The sequence below is a fragment of the Conger conger genome, chromosome 6, assembly GCF_963514075.1.
Source record: "Conger conger chromosome 6, fConCon1.1, whole genome shotgun sequence".
NCBI lineage: Eukaryota > Metazoa > Chordata > Actinopteri > Anguilliformes > Congridae > Conger > Conger conger.
The window spans coordinates 14500208-14519944 of record NC_083765.1 but is presented as its reverse complement, the minus strand read 5'-3'; the positions used below and the strand labels follow the sequence as shown (position 1 = coordinate 14519944).

Genomic DNA, 19737 nt, shown 5'->3' with positions numbered 1-19737 from the left:
TGGTGTGATAGTGAACTTTTCTTCAGTGATGGTGCAGTTGGCTTTTAGTTGTAGCAGGAAATTCAGCAACAGGGACTATTTTTTCTCCCATTCCCATTGCATTTCAATGAATACATTTGTTTCTAAACTAAAAATAAATTGTCCATAACTACATTACTTTGGCAAGTTAACCATGGTATAAGCGGGTTCATACCCTATAAAAGGAAATAATTGCCCTTCAGGGTGGTAAACGGCCCTCTGCAAACAGCACCCTGTCGGGCAATTATTTCCTAATAGCTGACTCGTTCATGGGGTATTGTCCCTTACGTATTAATCTCTCATGAGGCCATTAAAAAGCACAGCATTTATGTATGAACATGCATCTACCATATCAAGTGCATGCAAAAAAAAACGTAAAACATTTAGCAAGACAGGATGGGACATTGCGATAAACAGAACTCGCATTACAAGACTTCCATGCGGCCTCACACTTGTCAGAAGTGTGACATGCGGTAAGGGGAGTGTGAAGTTCAAGGTCATTTGGTGGTGGAGGTATAATGAACGGTGTGTGGGTGTTAGTTCATGATGGAAAGAGGGGGGGAGGTGTGGTGTGTGGGGTTTTGCTGAGAATTGATTGCTGTTCAGTCGGGCTGGAGTTAAATGATGCATAACCACTGACGAATGTCGTCATAGCAGGATTCATGACATAATTCATGTGCAGATGTATCACATAATTAAATATCTATGTTTTGGACTCAAATGTGTGTTCTTTTGATGTTTTCTTGTTGCCGGTTGTAACTAGATGTAATTTTCTGTTCCTTTCTCTTGTACTATATAGTACATAGCCTACCAAATCTGTTAAAGCTCTGAGTGAGCATTGTATAGAAAAACTGAGTTGCTATCCTTTCTGCTCGTATAAAGGACTTTACCCAGATGGCCGTGGGATATGTACAGATTGAATGTCTAATCTGGTAAGATTTGTTTTTGCTTTTCTCTGTGAAAGCAAGCGTTGTGTAATTGAATAGCGATTATTGTCATTTCAGCACATTCATAGTTGGGGTATGGTTCAGTTTTTTTTACTTCTCTTTTTGTGAAAGCCTCACTCGGTAATCCCTTTTTAATGACACGTGTAACTGCAGCTCTCGGCAGGGTGTATGAGGAAGTCTCCTCCATTCCCGCTCAGAAATGAAGTGGGCAGTAAACTTCCTTGTCTTCACTCTGAGCCTGGAGATGGGTAGTAGACCCTCTCGTCTTCACTCCGGGCCTGGGGATGGGCAGTAGACCCTCTTGTCTTCACTCTTGAGCCCGGAGATGGGCAGTAGACCCTCTTGTCTTCAGACTGAGCCTTGAGGTGGGCAGTAGACCCTCTTGTCTTCACTCTGAGCCTTGAGGTGGGCAATAGACCCTCTTGTCTTCACTCTGAGCCTTGAGGTGGGCGGTAGACCCTCTTTTCTTCACTCCGGGCCTGGGGATGGGGAGTAGACCCTCTTGTCTTCACACTGAGCCTTGAGGTGGGCAATAGACCCTCTTGTCTTCACTCCGGGCCTGGAGATGGGCAGTATGGCCTGCACTGTGACCTCTGATACTACTGCATTCCGCTCAGCCGGCTTTGTTTGTGGGAAATGGGGGATTATCTTATCTAGAGCTTTAGGCCAATGCTCAGTGGTAAGCAGGATTTTTTGATTCGCTGGCGATGAAGTCTTGGATTTAAACACCTTAAGCTCTTCATTGTTGCTTCTAATCAGAGACAGCAGTCTGCCACATTAAATATGGAATTATGAAACGCACTCGCGAATGAGATTGACCCATTTGAGTCGATGGGAATCTGAACAAATGACCTTTTGCTTCAGTCACAAGTAAGAGGAGGTCATGCGGAATCGTTACCCCCTGCTGTTAGTCATGTGATCTAACTCTGCAGGAGTCCCTGTTCCCCTGACCTGCAGTGGCAGCTGTAGCAGCGGGAGGTGTTACTGGGAAGGAGACCTTGATTGAATCCCTCTGTGCGGTCCAGGAAAACAATCGCATTATGCAGATGACTTCCAGTGAAGGCACGCCATTCTTTCACAGACGTCCCGCGGAAGCGCCGTTCGGAGTGCTGGAAGGGGCTTTCCCCCTGTCTGCCGTAACTCTCCATTAGCCGGTTTGTATCCGCGTCTCCCCCGGTTACGGGCTCCATGCATCTTCCCTGGCGCTCGCCCGCCTGGGACGCCCTGCTCCAGCGAGCAGCAGAGCGGAATGATGCAGAACACCTCCTCCTGCCCGTGAAGCGTTCCCCCAGCGCAGGGTCAGAGACAGACAGACTGAGCTTCCACATTCTGTACGTGTGTGTGCATGTCTGTTCCCCTATTCCCCCCTCTGTGACTCCCCTGTGTGTCTGTGTGAGTGTGCATACCCTCCTATGTCTACGCAAATAGTGTGTGTGTTTTCGATGTCTGTACAAACGTTTGTGTGTGTGTGTGTGTGTGTGTGTGTGTGTGTGTTGAGCTGCCAGCAGGCCAGCAGGCTACACTGGTATGCAATCTGAAAAACCAAATGCATATCACTTCCACTTCCTGATTCTCTTCTCTGTCTCTACTTCTGTCTCCCTCTCTCTCACTCTCTCCCTTTCTCTCTTTTGCCCTCTATCTATCTCTCTTTCTCTTCAGTCAAGACTGTAGCAAATACAGGTATTGCTGGACGGCTAATGCGTGTCTGTGTCTGTGTGTAATTTCTATTGCGAATGCTAAGATCATAAGTCTGCTCCTTATTTAATGTGTTCCTGTGACCTTCCTGTGGCTGTCTCTGGAGCCAGCAACATTGACCCTCCCTCTCGGGTGAGTGGGCCCTTTCATCCGGCCCACAGACCAAGCCTGACGAGGCTCACTGACGAGGCCTGATGAGGCCCACAGACGAGGCCTGATGAGGCCCACAGACGAGGCCTGATGAGGCCCACTGGCGAGGCCTGATGAGGCCCACAGACGAGGTGGCCGTGGCGTGGGAGGTGCTCTGAGTGAGGGGAGGGAGAAAGCCAGTCATGCCCCTTGTGGGCGGTGCATGATGGGTCCCCATGGTCACCGTGGTACCCTGCACTGATGTCCCTGTGTCTCTAACTGGTATGGAGCATCATGGGAAAGTGGCGGTTGACCCTGAAGTACAAATCTTAAGTAATCTTGCTTAATACAGGCCCAACGAGAGTTGACAGGATGCACCTGGTGATTTTTGCACTACAGAGCCCATCCTCTTGAATCAGAGATCAATTATCTCTCACCGTCGGAACGTGGATGGGGGACTGGAAGGGACCCCCCTTCCCGGGGGTCCGATCACAGCTAGGCCGGAATTAGAGAGGGGTTTTCTCACTTCCGTTTTTTCACTCAAACAAGTGATCGGCACATTCTCTTGGGTAAAACCTCAACTTCTCCTTCTAACTGCGCGACCATGTCTGAACTTGTTGCTAGGCGCTAGTTTGATGGACCAATGGGCTGAGCGAGCAGATGGCGGCGAGCGGCAGCAGCGGGAGTGTTTTTGGAGCGTGTCGCGTCTGTCCTTTCAGCCCCGCTAACGGTCACCGTCAGCCCTTTGTGCCCGACCAGCTCTGTGTGCCGCTGGGACGTCGCTCATGCGGAAACGACGGTGACGCCCGGACCCCACCGCGACACAGAGCAACAGCCCAAACTGCTGAAACCAGAGCGGACGAGCTCCTGGGAATCAACAACATTCAGAGACCATCAGACACACGCAGCCCTCTTAAAACCATGAGTAACATGGCTCAGAGATTCTGTGTAACACTCACTCAGAGATGGAGTGATTAGTGAGGTGTAAAGTGCCAGAAGTCAACATTTGTTTATTTAGAGGAAGTAGAGTTCCAAGGCCAATATGCCGGAACAAAATAAACACTGACACTCCCATAATGCAGTCTAGTTTATGACTTGCCATAACTTTAGTGACTTGGCCTATACTTACTGTGCGAACTGGACTTTATGTTCATGGTTATGGGTAACTAATAATTTAAGAGAACTGTCCCTGATCTGACCTTAGGTATGCACATATTTTATGTCGCTTTGGATAAAAGCGACTCCTAAATGTAATTTAATGTAATACATAATTACAAGCAACAATGATTCTCAGATAAGACGTGATACTGTAATCAGTGGTCTGAAACAGTGGTAGGTTCACAGACGGTGAAATTCTCAGTTGCGGAGCTGATCCTTTGTTTCAGCGTTCCACCCCCCTCTTATGCACCCATTTGGAGCCCTCGGTCATTATTGGGGTCTCGGCAGACCACCGGAAACACCGTATTAACCGCACGGGCGGGGAGAAACCCTGGGAGCAACCGGCCGGCTTCCTATGAGGTAGATCTAATAAAGCAAGGCTGCGCACACGAAAAGTAGGATCCGGGAGCTTGTATCGGTTTATTGCTTTTTTTTACCCCCCAAGGTTCCAGAACATTGTCTCTCCTCTGCAAGGATGAAGCTGATTTGTCTTGGCACTGCGGAGGAGGAAGGAAGCCATATGGAAGTTCTCACAGACAGGGTTTAGCTGTCTGTGTCTGAGGAGCTCTTGTGTATGTTCGCCTGCGCCCGTCTCCGGAAGGAGAGGCCGGCTCTGATGACACACCGCACTTCCTGCAACATAAAAGGTGTTCCGGTCGGTTTGGGCGATGACATCACCGGCTGGCGCGGGCGGCACGCGGGCTGGCGCAGCGGAGCGTGGGCACGGTTTCCCTGGCCGTGACGAGGGCGCCGCGGGGAGCCCGCCCACATGCCTGGTGTTACCGCCGCCCCACACGCAGGCCCCCCAGCAGGGAGGGTCTCTGCACCCGACGGTCCTCCACAAGAGGCCGGAAGTGTCGTGTGTGTCTCCACCAACCACCCCCCCCCTCCCGCATAATGCCCACATCTCTTCTTCTTGGGGCGGCTTGTAGCGTAGTGGTTAAGGTGCATGACTGGGAGCCACAACGTCAGTGGTTTGAATCCCGGTCGAGCCACAATAAATGATCCGCACAGCCGTTGGGCCCTTGAGCAAGGCCCTTAACCCCACATTGCTCCCCGGGCGCTGCACTGTGGCTGCCCACTGCTCCTAAGTAACTAGGATGGGTCAAATACAGAGGACAAATTAACCCACAGGGTTCAATAAAGTATATCTTATCTTATCTTATCTTATCTTCGGTCTCTCCACCCCCCCACCCCCCAAAAGCACAGGTGTTTGCTGCCGCCTGTTCTCTCAATAGTAGTCGTTCCGGGCCGTTCTCCCGGACCAGGCCTGGCGGTAGTCACAGAGCGGTGCGCCTCATTGCTCCCGCTGGCACAGAGGAGCGCGGGCCGTGGTTACATTGGCAGAGTGGTGAATGAATGGGATGAGCTGTGACACTGGCGCTGGGTGCAGGAGGTGGGGGGGTGATTCATGTCCTTTCCCAGCGGTCCTGCTTCCGCCAGCCCGGTGGGGGGTCACTGATGACAGGACATGCTGTCCCCCCCGATGCAGGACCCACAGTTTCACTGGGATAAACATGGGCGGGTTGGGCTGCTGCTGTTTAAACATGCGTGCTGTACCTGAGGCTGCTTCTCTACACTGCACCGAGAAGCCTGGCATCCAGCGAGGGTCCAGCGAGGGTCCAGCCAGAAACCACTGCGTGCACGTTTGTTTTTGTTGTTCTCGTTAGAGGCCTTTTTCCTGTCAGAAAGAAAGTGCTCCTGTCTCTGTTTTTTCCTGAGTATGCCTCAGTCTCATCTGTGCAAATGGATTATTGATGTCTGGAAAGGGGTTGCGCTTTAATATTTTCTGAGTGCCGTATCGCCCCAGCTCTCGTGTTGCCCTGGCGATGCACTCTTAGCCCTGTTTGTAGGCTTTAATGAAGCAGGAGAACGAGGTGAGCACTGATCCCAGAGCAGCTTTATAAGGCTTCCCAGCATGCACTACTGTGGCCCGGCTCTCTTGCCTCCTGGTGCTCAGCCATAACGGTAATAATAACAGAGTCGGCCCATTAGTGACTGAGCTCTCATTCTCAACCAATACACGCAACCTCCTTCAGTATTAATGTTTAACGTCAAATGTCAAAAAGTTTTAAATGGCCCTCTGAGTGGATGGTAGGGTGAAACATATTTAAATGTTGAGATATGTTTATGATATGTATATGTTTATGATGCAGAAAAAGGGTTTAAAAGAATACAACTTCCACTTGAATTTTCCACTGCTTTAATAGTTTAACATTTGTTTCTGTAAGTATCCTCCTTTTCTAAATGCCTGAAAATCCTGTTCCAAAGGGCAGTGTGTGGATGAAGTTATTTTAATCACATAGTGCTCACAGTCTACCTGAATATCAAAACACCAGCTGTCAACATAATGCTACATTTATTGCACCAGAATGCTTGACTAAAAATGGCTAATGTTGAAAATATGATATGATTATTTAATTTGGAATTTTATGGATTTTTAAACCCTATTCTCCAAAAAATGGTTCTCTCAATGGTATGGTATTCTCAATTGACACTTTAATACTGCTTGTACTCTGATATGTGACCCTGTATGTTGCATTATGTTGCTTGTACAAAGCTTTGATTGCTAACAGGTCTCTCTTGAAAAACAACTTGTTCTCAGTGAGATTACCTGTTTGAACAAATAAATAAAAACAAATAAATAGATAAATTAATCAATTTAACCCTCTCTTATGTGTTAATAATTGAACACATACCTAAGTATATACCCAAGCGTTCCCACAGTAAGAGAGGACATGCTGAGAGTGATCAGAAAGCTCATCAGGACTCAAAGGCCTGTGTTTTGCTGCTGCCTGCTACAGAAGCAGTCTGTAATTAAAGCCTTCGTGCAGCATGTGATTATTTTCTGCAGTTCCTGCGTTCTCTCATAAACGTGTGGCCACACCTGGTCTAGACAGTCTACGGCTGATCTGCACAGGGACTGATGTACTCGACAGGGAGACATAGAGGATCATGGGAAATGCCGTTTTGGCAAAATGCCATGAAATAACAATACTGTGTGTGTGAGAGACAGAGAGAGACAGAGGGAGACAGACAAACAGACAGACCTTTCCTGTTTCTCTGCAGGAGAATGTCCTCATAGCCAGCCCTTGACTTGAGATGTGGTAAAAGGTGCACAGTCTAATGTATCGGAATGGACGCTGCGTTTGGCTCTTGACAGCAGCGCTGTGTGGGCTGATGAATGCCCTGCCTCTCAATGGAGGGTCTGTGAGAGCGTGCGATGTGTCTGTACTGTAATTTGATCCTTCAGTATTGATCAGGGAGCAGATAGAGGAAGTGGCCTGCTCTCACTTCTCTCTATCTCCTGCAGGAAAGGGCCAATGAGACGTAACAAACTCATATACACACGCGTAAACATGCCCAGTCCCCGGTGAAGTACAATGACTGTGACAGCGTGGTTGGGCCTTGTGTTAATGAGGGGGAGCTGGAGATGTGTTTTTGTTCTTTATTGGCTGAAGCGAAGGAATAGATCCGTGTCAAAGCCGAACCACCACTACTCCAACCTGAGAGTAAATTGCGTCCTCGGGCCCTTAGATGTGTTTTTTACATTTTTATTACTTTTCATTTTTTCATTAACTGGTTTTACTGCAGTGAGTTTGAACAGTTTGCGGTATGAAAAGAGTGTGAGAGATCTCCGGTCTTCACGCTGAATTCATGCCTTGTTCCGCCACGTTCACATGACCTCTGTGTAGGTTGCGAGGTCCATCATCCACGCTCAGGCATTTGCTGCTGGTTCTGTGTACAGACCGCCCTGGGCTCTCCCCCTCCCCCCCCGCGGACAGCTGTAATGCGTGACCTCTCGCTCCAGAGCAGATGCTTTTGGACGGACGCCTCCGTGCTTCACAGAGAAATGCAAAGCATCTGAAGAGTCTGAGCAAACAAGCCCTGGCGTGGCTCCTCCACTGAGCCCCGTGTCTGTGTGAGACTCCCGTGCCACAGTGAGGGGAAAATGCTCCATAAGAGTTTGCGGCGTTAGTCAGAGGCGATATGGGCTGTTAGCCCCGGTGTGCCAGTGTGAACACGCTCGCTGGCGTGTATCTGCATGCGTGAGTGCCAAACAAAGAGGCTCAGGTGTTGGTGTCCGTGGTGTTCTGTGACTCACGGACCGGAGGGGGGGGGACACCTGCCCCCCCCCCGTAGCCCACGGCGGTGACTGGCGCGTAACCGCGGTAACACGGGAGCTGAAGGTGTGCCGCGCGGGGCGTGCTGGCGAAGGCGTCAGGATGACATCGCTCGCACTTCCCACGCCCCTCTCTTCCTGCGGGCGGGTGCGTCAGCCTCTCGGGAACGCTGCGGATTGGCTGAACGGGGTCACGTGTCGAGTGTATGTGAGGCCAGCTGCCAGCCTGGTGTCTGAGAGACAAGCTTCTCCCTGCACAGCCGAGGGAGAGACAGAGAGAGAGAGAGAGAGGGAGGGAGAGGGGGAGAGGTTCCAGTCTCACCCCTCCCTTCTCCACATCCCTCCTTGGCATCATCTGCTCTACGCTGTGTGGAAGCAGGGTGGACAAGCGATCCCGCCCGCTGGCAGATAAACCAATAGGCTTTTGTTTTTGTGACAGAATCCAGCCCTCCCTCTTTCAGTGTGACTCATTGTGCCATATGGCCTGGTGCTCACCTTGTGACATGATGAACAAGAGGCCCATTTATGGCTGATTGTGTCACCGCTTTTTTGCTTCACGTGCATCTTTTTTAGAGTGCCTCTAACTATGATCGTTTAAGAGAGTCCTTTCTTTGTTTTGTATGCAGCGTTTTATTTTTTCTATTGGTCCATGTTATACAAGATCTAACGGTACTGTACACTCAGTGAGCACTTAATTAGGTATTAGACTTATTTTTACACGACTTATTCTGACATTTGACAGCTGAACCTCTTGACCACATCTGCATGCTGTTATGTATTTAGTTGCTGCCACATGATTGGCAGATTTTCCTCAGTTCCTTCCTGTATCTAAGTTTCTGAGGTCTTCCACTGCTGTGTCATGTTGGGTTTCTGTTCATTTCTGACCAGTCAGCACCTCCTTATTTCCTGCTGGTGTTGTCACTGTGCACCGTTTCAAAAGCACACTCTGCTATAGTATATGTTGAGAATGGGGATTAACATGAATTTCAAGCAGGATGATGAGTAGCTTCAGAGCAACAGATGCCATTTGACATCGAGACAGTTTAATCCAGTGCAGATAAAGAGGGAACCTCAGTGTCTGTTGTGCAGATTTAGCCAGGCCATGGTGCTTTCACAGTGGTCACTCTTAACAGCTGGGTATGGGGTGTTGGCAGTGGGGATATATCATTGTCATGTGATTAACTGTTGTTTTATCTGTCGTATAGCTTTATGCCAATATATACAGGCTACTAAATTCAGAGATGGGGCCAGACGATTGTCAACGAGTGACACCGAAGGTAACCCCCCCCACCTGACCCTCCCTCCCAAAGGGTCTCCCGGTCCCTCTGATCGCCTCGGCTCTGCTTGTGATCTTTAACCTTTGACCTTTAACCTGACACCCCCTTCTTTCACAGCACCCCTGTTTTTATTTACGTTTTCTGAGCTGAGCTCTTCCGCCACGGTGGAGGGAATTCCGGGAGGAGCTCTCTCACCCTGCTCCTCCCCCCTCCTCCTCCTCCTCCTCCTCCTCCTCCCCACAGCTATTCGGCAGCCAGCCCGTCTGTTTGACTACTTCTGCCTGCCCCTCACGCACTGGCGCTGCTGCGTTGCTTGGTCAATGTCTCCTCTCCTCACCGCACTGTGAAAATGTCTCTTCATGTGCGCACCTCTGCTTCACGTATGATTTCATTGGGTTTTTGTCATCGATTGATTTGACTGATTCTTTTGGTTTTTCCCCCCCCCCCTGTATTGTCATGAACGCTGCCAGCCATTGCATGATAGTTAAGTATATTCACCACTTGGCTCTGTGTCAGGGGAGTAAAACGGAGCGGCTCCCGCGGACAGACGCAGGCTGTCCTGCTGTGAACCCCGCACAGAGCCGCTCGCTGTCCCCAGCCAGTTTGACGCTTCGCTAACATTCCCAGCAAGGTTTCTCATTAACGGGGGTCTTGCACAAGCCCGGCATGGCGGTGGCAGCTGTTTATACAATACGGCTCTTTCTCTCACTCAAGACAACCGTGCCGACTGCCTTGTGTCCTGCAGAGGGTGTCTTGCGCCTCAAGCTTTGTCTCTTGATTGGGTGTTTCGATGCACATGCATATGCCCCGCCTCATCGGCACCCTGCCCCACTGTGTCTCTGCTCACCGCCCCCTTCTTTTTCTCTCTCCGTCTCTCCCTCTATTCCTCTCTCCCTCTCTCTCTCCCTCTATTCATCTCTCCCTCTCTCCCCCTCTATTCCTCCCTCTCTCCCTCTCTTTTTCCATCTGTTCCTCCCTCTCTCTCCCTCTCTTTTTCCCTCTATTCCTCCCTCTCTCTCTCTCCTTTGGTCTCTCTCTTTCTGACTCTCCCTCCCTCTCTCCTTGCCCCCCTGCTGCTCTGCTGTAGGTGAGAATTTTGAGCAGAGTCCCCTGAGGAGAACGTTCAAGTCCAAAGTCTTGGCGCACTACCCTGACAATGTGGAGTGGAGCCCGTTCGACCAGGACGCGGTGGGCATGGTGAGAGAGGGTGTTACATTATTCAAACACATTCACCACTGCTGCCGTAGCCTGACTGTGGTGATGTGAGTACACATTTGGTGAGGCTCGGTGAGTATTGCAATGCCCTATTTCGGGTTCTGGTGTCATTGTGATGTATAGACCCTTATAATCTACAACGCTCTCACAGGATTGTGTTCTTTGAGACTTAATTCTGTGCCTGTGTTTGTATAGTTTGAGTTACTTTAGTTAACTAGCCTGGTAGCAAGGTAGCTATAGGCTACCTAACTACCTTACAACTGCTAGCTCGCTAGTTAGGTAGCCTTCTTAGGTACCTTCGGAGTGCCAACGGCTAATGTTCATTTTCCGAGCTTCACTTGGCACTCATTTCTGACTATGATAACTTTCTTTGTACAACTTTATCTGCGATTGCGATAACGCGGTAATAACTTCCTTATCCAGCAGGCGAGTAGCGGCGAGAACATCATTGCCCGCAGTCTAGCAAATGTCGCAGTGCACACTACCATCTGATAGAGTAGTATCTAATAAGACATCGAGACACTGGAACCGGACATAGGGTGTTGCAAGACTTGTGTTGCCAAATTTGTACTCGCACCGAGGCCACTATCGCCAGCAGCCACTGCAGCTGACATTTCGTTGAAGCCGCGTTTGTTTGTTAAATGGCGTTTGCTAATTCTCCCGCTGAAATGGCTGTCCCCAGCTGTGCATGCCGAAGGGCCTGTCGTTCCGGACGCAGACGGACTCTCGGGAGCCCCAGTTCCACTCCTTCATCATCACGCGGGAGGACGGCTCGCGCACCTACGGCTTCGCGCTCACCTTCTACGAGGAGGTGACCAGCAAGCAGATCTGCAGCGCCATGCAGACCCTGTACCACATGCACAACGCCGAGCAGTACGACATCCTGCACGCGCCGGGGCCCCCCCCGCCCCCCGCCCCGGGCCCCGCTCCCGAGGAGCGCCGCCACGTCCTGCACCCGTCCCCCGCCCTGTCCCGCCTCCAGCGCTTCAACTCCTACGACATCAGCCGCGACACGCTCTACGTCTCCAAGTGCATCTGCCTGATGGCGCCCATGGCCTTCCCGCAGGCCTGCCGGAAGGTTCTGGAGCAGCTGCACCGCGCCGTGTCCTCGGCCCAGCCGCCCCCGCTGCCGCTGGAGAGCTACGTGTACAACATCCTGTACGAGGTGCCGCTGCCCCCCGCCGGGCGCTCGCTCAAGTTCTCCGGCGTCTACGGCCCCGTCGTGTGCCAGCGGCCCAGCACGGTCGAGCTGCCGCTCTTCGACTTCCCCGTCAGGGACGTCTTCCAGCTCCTGGGGGTGGAGAACGTGCTGCAGCTCTTCACCTGCGCTCTGCTGGAGATCCAGATCCTGCTCTACTCCCAGCGTGAGTGCCCCCGCGGCATCGTGGGTAATGTAGTGCTGTGGGTATTTAGAGGGCGTGGTACTGTAGTTCCCGGGGCTGATTCCCTGCTCACAGCCAGTTTGTATGAGCACATTGACTGTGAAGCTGGAAGTAATAATGTTGCAAATGAACCGTGTCCTTGGAATTCTTTTCTTTTCTACAACTAGAAGCAGCTGTACTGGTGAAGTCACAAAATGTTCTGTCCTTTGAGCTGAAAAAGTTAACAGAGCTTTACATTAAAAATGAGTTAAGTCTCCTTATGATGATTGTGAGCTCATGTTTGTTTGAGTCAAATCCAGGTTAACTCTCCTGAACATGGATAACAAATCCCTGCACTGTGTACCGTGAGCAGACAATGTGGGTTCTGTATCACACAGATGAATTTCACTAATAGACATGTCCAGCCCCAACTCCACACATTATTAAATTGTCATTATAATAATAAAGTATAGTTTTCGGAATATTGCTGCTCGATAGTCGTTCTCGTTTGAGTTGAAATTGGTGGTTAAATGAACGTGCTGATTTGGGTCGCATTCTCTGAAATCATTTGGAAGAGATTTTTCTTTCAGGCATAATGTTGTGCTAAATTACCTACTAAAACATCAAGACACATAATGTTTTACGATGCGTCTGAGTTGCACGAGTCTTAGCAAGCTGAAGAATCCTCCCTGATATGAAGGAACTGCAGCGAACATGAAAAGCCCTTCCCGGTGTCAAATTCAGAAGGGTTCGCTTTAATAAGCTTCTGCAATGACAGCGGGAAAAATGCAGTGTGGGGGCTTTTAAGGATCACCGAAGCAGAGACTTCTTATAACCACTATGATTACAAAGATGAGCAAAACGTTCTGCAGAACGCAGAAAGGCTTTTCTCAGGTACAGAGGCTGTGTGCTGTTGCTAGGCAACACTCTCTGAAGAGGAGGACGGCGGTGATGCCTCCGCAGGCGATTGGTTAGAAATGACATCACCTCCTTTTGCAGGCGACGTCTCGGTGCAGCAGATCGTGCGTACAGAGTGTTCTTGTGGAATCGGGGCGATGTTTCCGAGCGGAGCGGAACAGTGGAGTGACAGAGCAGGCGTAATCGTAGGGGGGGCGGGGCTAGCGGGGCAGGGATGCTCTCGACCAAAAAAGGAAACGCTGGCAGCGGAGGCTCTAAAAAAAGTATTCTTAACGCAGACGCACAGAGCCTCCCAAATGTATTTTGGCACCATGAGCATCCTCGGAGCCATCATCAGTTCCCCCACAGAACCCAGCCCAGCGTATTTACACTCTGTCTGAAGAGCACTCTGTCTGTCAGGGGAGCCCACATAACAGAGCCACAACGATTTCCTCTTCAAAGGGACATTGTACCCGAAGATGACCCTGCCTCCCCCTACAATGCTGTAGCTCAACATGCGCAATGCTATCTAGTGTGTGGGTAAGCAGCTCTAGGTCACCTTTACTAGTAGGAAAGTGGTGAGCATTGTTGGGATCAATGGCCTCATTGTGTTGTGTTGTGTTGTGTAATGATGGTGTTCTCACACTTTGTGCTCCTCTGCTGGTGCTGCTCAGTGCTGGTGTGGTGGTGCTCAGTGCTGGTGGTGCTCAGTGCTGGTATGGTGGTGCTCAGTGCTGGTGGTGCTCAGTGCTGGTGTGGTGGGGGTTGCCGTGCTGGTTTCTGAAAGGCCCGTTGTTGGAGTGCAGGCGGCTCCAGATTAGTATTCCGCTCCTTGAGTCACAGCCCTCTCCAGCAGCACGGATACACAACAGGAAGCTAAGTGGGCAGAGCTGGAGAGAGGGATGAGATGAAAGTCTAATGAAGGAGTGCCCGTTTCAGAAGAAATGAGACAGGCACTCAACACCAATGTGGCTCCTTCATGAAGCGCAGCTTCTAATGCTGAGGAACAGAGACTGAGGACCGGGGACCTGGGTGGAAATGTAGGCTATCGCTAAACAGGGTCACAAACTCATTCAGCTGCAAAAGCATGACATAAGAGTGTGTGTGTGTGTGTGTGTGTGTGTGTGATGCCCGTGTGCTGGGTGACGCTCAGTGACACCCGTGTGCTCGGTGACGCCCGTGTGCTCAGTGATACCCGTGTGCTGGGTGAAGCCCGTGTGCTGGGTGACGCTGGGTGATGCCCGTGTGCTGGGTGACGCTGGGTGACGCCCGTGTGCTCGGTGACGCTGGGTGACGCCTGTGTGCTGGGTGACGCTGGGTGACGCCCGTGTGCTGGGTGACGCTGGGTGACGCCCGTGTGCTGGGTGATGCCCGTGTGCTCGGTGACGCTGGGTGACGCCTGTGTGCTGGGTGACGCTGGGTGACGCCCGTGTGCTGGGTGACGCTGGGTGACGCCCGTGTGCTGGGTGACACCTGTGCGGGTGTCTGTGTAAACCACAGCAGACTCATCGCGCTGCGTGTTGTAGGGGCGTTCAGTCCAGCCCAGTTATTGTTGGTAATATAAAGGCTGAATATGTCAAGCACCACTTGAGCCAACACAAAGCAGATCAGCGGTGGATGTGTGAGTAGTTTGTCACCAGTGGAGTGTCAGAAATTGTCGTTTAGCGATGTGTAATAACTGTAATGTGAGGTTATACCCGAGTGTCACTGGAAGAACAAATAACGCAATGATTTTTCCCCATTTTGTATGCAGGAGCCTGCGTTTAATCATTTAAAGTAGAAAATTGGTACCAGGCAATGATGGAAAATGAAATATACGGGTCCCATGAGGTTCTGCTGTGGGGCAAAACTGCCTGTGAATTGGGTAATTACTGCGGCCCCAGTGGTGGGAGCTGGCGGTGTGGCGTTAGAAGCTCACTCACGCTCTCGAGCAGAAACAAGGGCTCCATTGCAACACGGCAGTGAGACATTACATACGTACATACTGTATCACGTCTGGCTGCACATTCCCCAGTGAACAGTCTGAGAGGAACACAGAGACCAGGGTCTCCTGCTTACTCAGGCTGCAATTTTACAGGCTCAAATATTCATCCGTGTTTCCAATAGAATATTTAAATATTCACTTTGTTCTCCAAAAAAAGATTGATGATATTTATAATATAATAGTGTATCATAATTTCTAATAGATGCAGGAGTGGTCTGGATAGATGGTCTGAATAGATGGTCTGGATGTAGGAGTGTATGTGTGTTGTGACTGTGTTGGTCTGGAGACAGGAGTGTGTGTGTGTGTGTGTGTGTGTGTGTGTGTGGTGATGGCGTTGGTCTGGAGACAGGAGAGTGTGTGTGTGTGTGTGTGGTGACGGTGTTGGTCTCTGTTCCAGACTACCAGAGGCTGATGACGGTGGCGGAGAGCATCACGGCGCTGATGTTCCCGTTCCAGTGGCAGCACGTGTACGTGCCCATCCTGCCCGCCTCGCTGCTGCACTTCCTGGACGCGCCCGTGCCCTACCTCATGGGCCTGCACTCCAACGGCCAGGACGACCGCTCCCACCTGGAGCTGCCCCAGGAGGTAACCTACTGAACATCCCTGCACTACGATACAACCCCTCTCACACACACCACACCTCCTAACATCCCTGCACTACGATACAACCCCTCTCACACACACCACACCACCAAACATCCCTGCACTACGACACAACCCCTCTCACACACACAACACCATCAAACATCCCTGCACTACGATACAACCCCTCTCACACACACCACACCACCAAACATCCCTGCACTACGACACAACCCCTCTCACACACACCACACCACCAAACATCCCTGCACTACGACACAACCCCTCTCACACACACAACACCATCAAACATCCCTGCACTACGATACAACCCCTCTCACACACACCACACCACCAAACATCCCTGCACTACGACACAACCCCTCTCACACACACCACACCACCAAACATCCCTGCACTACGACACAACCCCTCTCACACACACCACACCACCAAACATCCCTGCACTACGACACAACCCCTCTCACACACACCACACCACCAAACATCCCTGTACTACGATACAACCCCTCACACACACACAACACCATCAAACATCCCTGCACTACGACACAACCCCTCTCACACACACCACATAACCTCTGAACGCTTCGCTGCACGTCTGACTGGGCTCCATACTCATTATGAGCCGCCTAATTTGAAGCCGTTAAATATGATTACAGCACAAACGGTGTAATTTGGAATAAAGCCCTTCCGGATGTTTCCGTAACGAAACCTCTGGGTCTTCCCTGCTGCTGCGCACAATATGGCCAGTCTCTGTAGCCCAGGGGGCAGATTAGGCTGTTTGTGTGATTATCCCAATTGTTCTGTTGGGGTCCCCTCATTTTCCTCCCTCTCTCCTGCTCCCACTCCCATCCCCCCTTCTCTCTCTCTCTCCGTTTCTCGTTCTCTCTTTCCCATCCCCCCCCCCCCCCCCCCCTCTCTCTCCCTCTCTCGTGAAAAGGCCCTGGCTAAAATCACCTCGGTGGAATTATCTCTTTTCCCCCCCCCTTCATAAACGCTCCCTGGCGGATGCAGTGGCAGATCATTTTTAATCAGATTTCTCTCCAGGAGTGCACTCTGTGCTCAGCATACTAACCGAGGGAGAGAGGCCTAATCTGTGTTTCCGGGCCGACGCGTCGTACCGAGGCGATCCCGGGGCCCTGCACACACATTAAACATGATTTACTGCGTCTGCATGTTTTCCCTTTGTCCCCACATTCATCTCCATTGTGGGCTTTTGGGGGGGGTTTCTGACCTCCGCACATAGCAGCCTTGTCTTTTCATCAGAAATGTAATCTCCTGAGCAGCCCGTGGGTTGGGGCTTTCATTGGATTTCTCAGAGGAGTCCACGGTGTTTAGCTTTAGGTCCTGTTGTGTAATTGTATTGTTTTGGAAATGTAATCACTTGCTGTTTGGGATCGTACCTGTTATGGTTCATACCCTGAAGGCATCAGCCCGCAGTTTCCTGTCCCGTACTGTATATTTGGACATACAGATTGTAAAAGATTTGTCGGGGCGTTAATCCAGTGCGATGGGCGGCCAGTTCTTCTTCCACGCGTTTGGGGGCTGCCATACCTTTAAATCGGTGGTGAATTTGTCAGTGATGCTGCCTGAGATTTGGCTGATCTCTTAAATCACAGGTCCATTCTACAAAGGTCATTAGTCTCCTCCATTCATTTCCCCACTCTTTTGTCCAATTTGCATTCATTATAATGAAGATGACCTCATGTGCCATTTTCAAACTCATGAGGGATTGCTCTTTTGAAATACGTTAAATTACTGTTTTCTATTTTTTTTTCAAGCAGAAAATTAGTCAAGATTTAATTAGTCTTTCATGATTAATATGGAAATGAAAAGGTACTTTTTGCATGTGTTTTGCCTATAGATTTTTAAGCCAATTTGTATTGTTACTGTGCGTGGCCACCTGGTGGTGAATGGGAGGACTGCATCCAAAACTGCAAGAGGAACATTTTCATGTCAATGTCGTGTTTTGCTAACGGAGGCCTGGTCTCTCCTCAGGCCAACCTGTGCTTTGTGGACATCGACAACCACTTCATCGAGCTGCCTGAGGACCTGCCGCAGTTCCCCAACAAGCTGGAGTTCATCCAGGAGATCTCGGAGGTGCTGATGGGGTTCGGCGTTTCCCCGGAGGGCAGCCTGCACAGCGAGACCGTGCCCCAGCTGAGGGACTTTCGCACCGGAGACGTGGCCTCCGACAAGCGCAACGGGAACCTGGCCAGCTCCCCGCTGCACTCCTACCTGCTGAAGGAGAACCAGACCATCGCCCGCCTGCAGGCCCTCGTCAAGAGGACCGGGCTGAGCCTGGAGAAGGTACCGCACACCGCACCGCACGTACACACGCATGCTGCCATGTACCGCACACACACACGCATGTACCGCACACACGTGTACACACAAACACACATACAGCATGTACCGCACATACACACTCACACACGCATGTACCGCACACACACACACACACATGTACACACATACACACGTACAGCATGTACCACACACTCACACATGTACACACATACACACATACATGTACACACATACACACGTACAGCATGTACCACACACTCACACATGTACACACATACACACATACAGCATGCACCGCACATACACACGCCTGCTGCCATGTACCGCACACACACACGCATGTACCGCACACACGTGTACACACATACAGCATGTACCGCACATACACACGCATGTACACACATACAACATGTACCGCACATACACACACTCACACATGTACACACATACACACATACAGCATGCACCGCACATACACACGCCTGCAGCCATGCACTGCACACACACACACACACGCATGTACACGCATACACACATACAGCATGTACCGCACACACACACACACGCATGTACACACATACAGCATGTAACGCACATATGCACATGCACACGTGTACACACACTCACGGCATGTTTTGGGAGTGTAACGTACCGGTCAGGGGACTGGACTTTCCCAGGTTCTCCCTGGGGTTCTGTTCCCAGGGAGGACGCTGTCCTTTTACCCTTGCACTTAAGCCAGATTACTTCTGTGGATGTGTGTAAAAGAGCCGTGAGTCAGTGCATCTCCTGTGGGCCTAATGCACCTGGACCCAAATGTGAATGTCATGTGGTTTGTGGTATTAGGAGGAGGTGAGAAGGAACTTCCCTCATGAGAGGCCCATATCATGGTTGGAATCACTGTGACACACACTCAAGCAGGGGGCAGTGCTCATTACAGACTGCGTGCTGTAGATGTCTGGGGGGGAGGGGGGTGCTGTGACAGAGGACTGTGTCAGAGTTCAACATTCGGCTCTAATGCGGGCAGCTGTCTGTCTGAGTAGGATAAGCAGCTTACGGGTGGTGGCTGCTTTCCCTGGAACAGCCCTGGTGTCCTATTTCATCTCTGTCGCTTCACAGCCTGCTGGCTGTCATCAGTCCACCTGGGTCACCTGAGGTCACGGGAGGTCACCTGGGGTCATGTGAGGTCAGGGCCCAGCAGGGCTGTACGGTGTAGGACGGTGGATCTAGGCCAAACTGGGCCGGTGCTGTTGTTACTCCAAACCCCATGCAGGATTGCTGATGATAGCTTACCGGGGGTGGCCTGTAGCGTAGTGGTTAAGGTAAATGACTGGGACACCCAAGGTCGGTGGTTCTAAGCCACAATAAGATCCGCACAGCCGTTGGGCCCTTGAGCAAAACCCTTAACCCTGCATTGCTCCAGGGGAGGATTGTCTCCTGCTTAGTCTAATCAACTGTACGTCTGCCAAATGCCAATAATGTAATGTCATGCTTAGCCTAGCCTCTTCTCCACATCTCTCGTGTCTGGCCCCCTGGGGTCTGCTTCTCACGCTCCCCGTGCTGCTGCTCTCGTTTGAGCAGCCAGGAGGGTCAGGGGGTGCACGGCAACAGTGCGGTTTAGAGTGCTCAGTGCAGTTTTTGGAAATCAAAACAAATGCCTCACAGCTCCTCTCTCACGCCTTGTCTCCCGCTGGATAATATGTCATCGGGTAGATTAGATAGCATGAAGTGACTCTCCCTCTCTCTCCTCTCTCTTTCTCTATATGTCTCTATCTGCTCCCTCTCTCTCTCTCGCCATCCCTCTCCCCCCCTCTCTCCGCCTGTGTCTGCCCCACCTCTCTCTTTCTATATCTCTCTATCTGCTCCCACTCTCTCTCTCTATCTCTCCCTCTCTCTCTCTCCCTCACTCTCTCTCTATCTCTCCCTCTCCCTTCCTCTCTCTCCCTCTCTCTCTGTCTCTCTCCCTCTCCCTCTCTCTCCCTCTCTCTGTGTCTCTGTCTCTCTCCCTCTCTCTCCCTCT

General features: G+C 51.0%; 1 protein-coding gene across 3 annotated transcripts in view; it reads left to right on the top strand.

Moving 5' to 3' along the window:
• Nucleotides 1-19737, top strand: part of LOC133130211 (DENN domain-containing protein 5A-like) — a 43467-nt gene that overhangs the window by 8486 nt on the left and 15244 nt on the right. For 2 of the 3 annotated variants that reach the window (XM_061244604.1, XM_061244603.1), the window contains exons 2-6: nucleotides 9276-9347; nucleotides 10435-10544; nucleotides 11245-11926; nucleotides 15202-15389; nucleotides 17409-17720. In XM_061244604.1, coding sequence (XP_061100588.1) covers nucleotides 9276-9347; nucleotides 10435-10544; nucleotides 11245-11926; nucleotides 15202-15389; nucleotides 17409-17720 — 1364 coding nt within the window. Of the gene's footprint in view, nucleotides 1-9275; nucleotides 9348-10434; nucleotides 10635-11244; nucleotides 11927-15201; nucleotides 15390-17408; nucleotides 17721-19737 lie in introns of those variants that run through there. The other variant, XM_061244605.1, reaches the window with a different exon arrangement.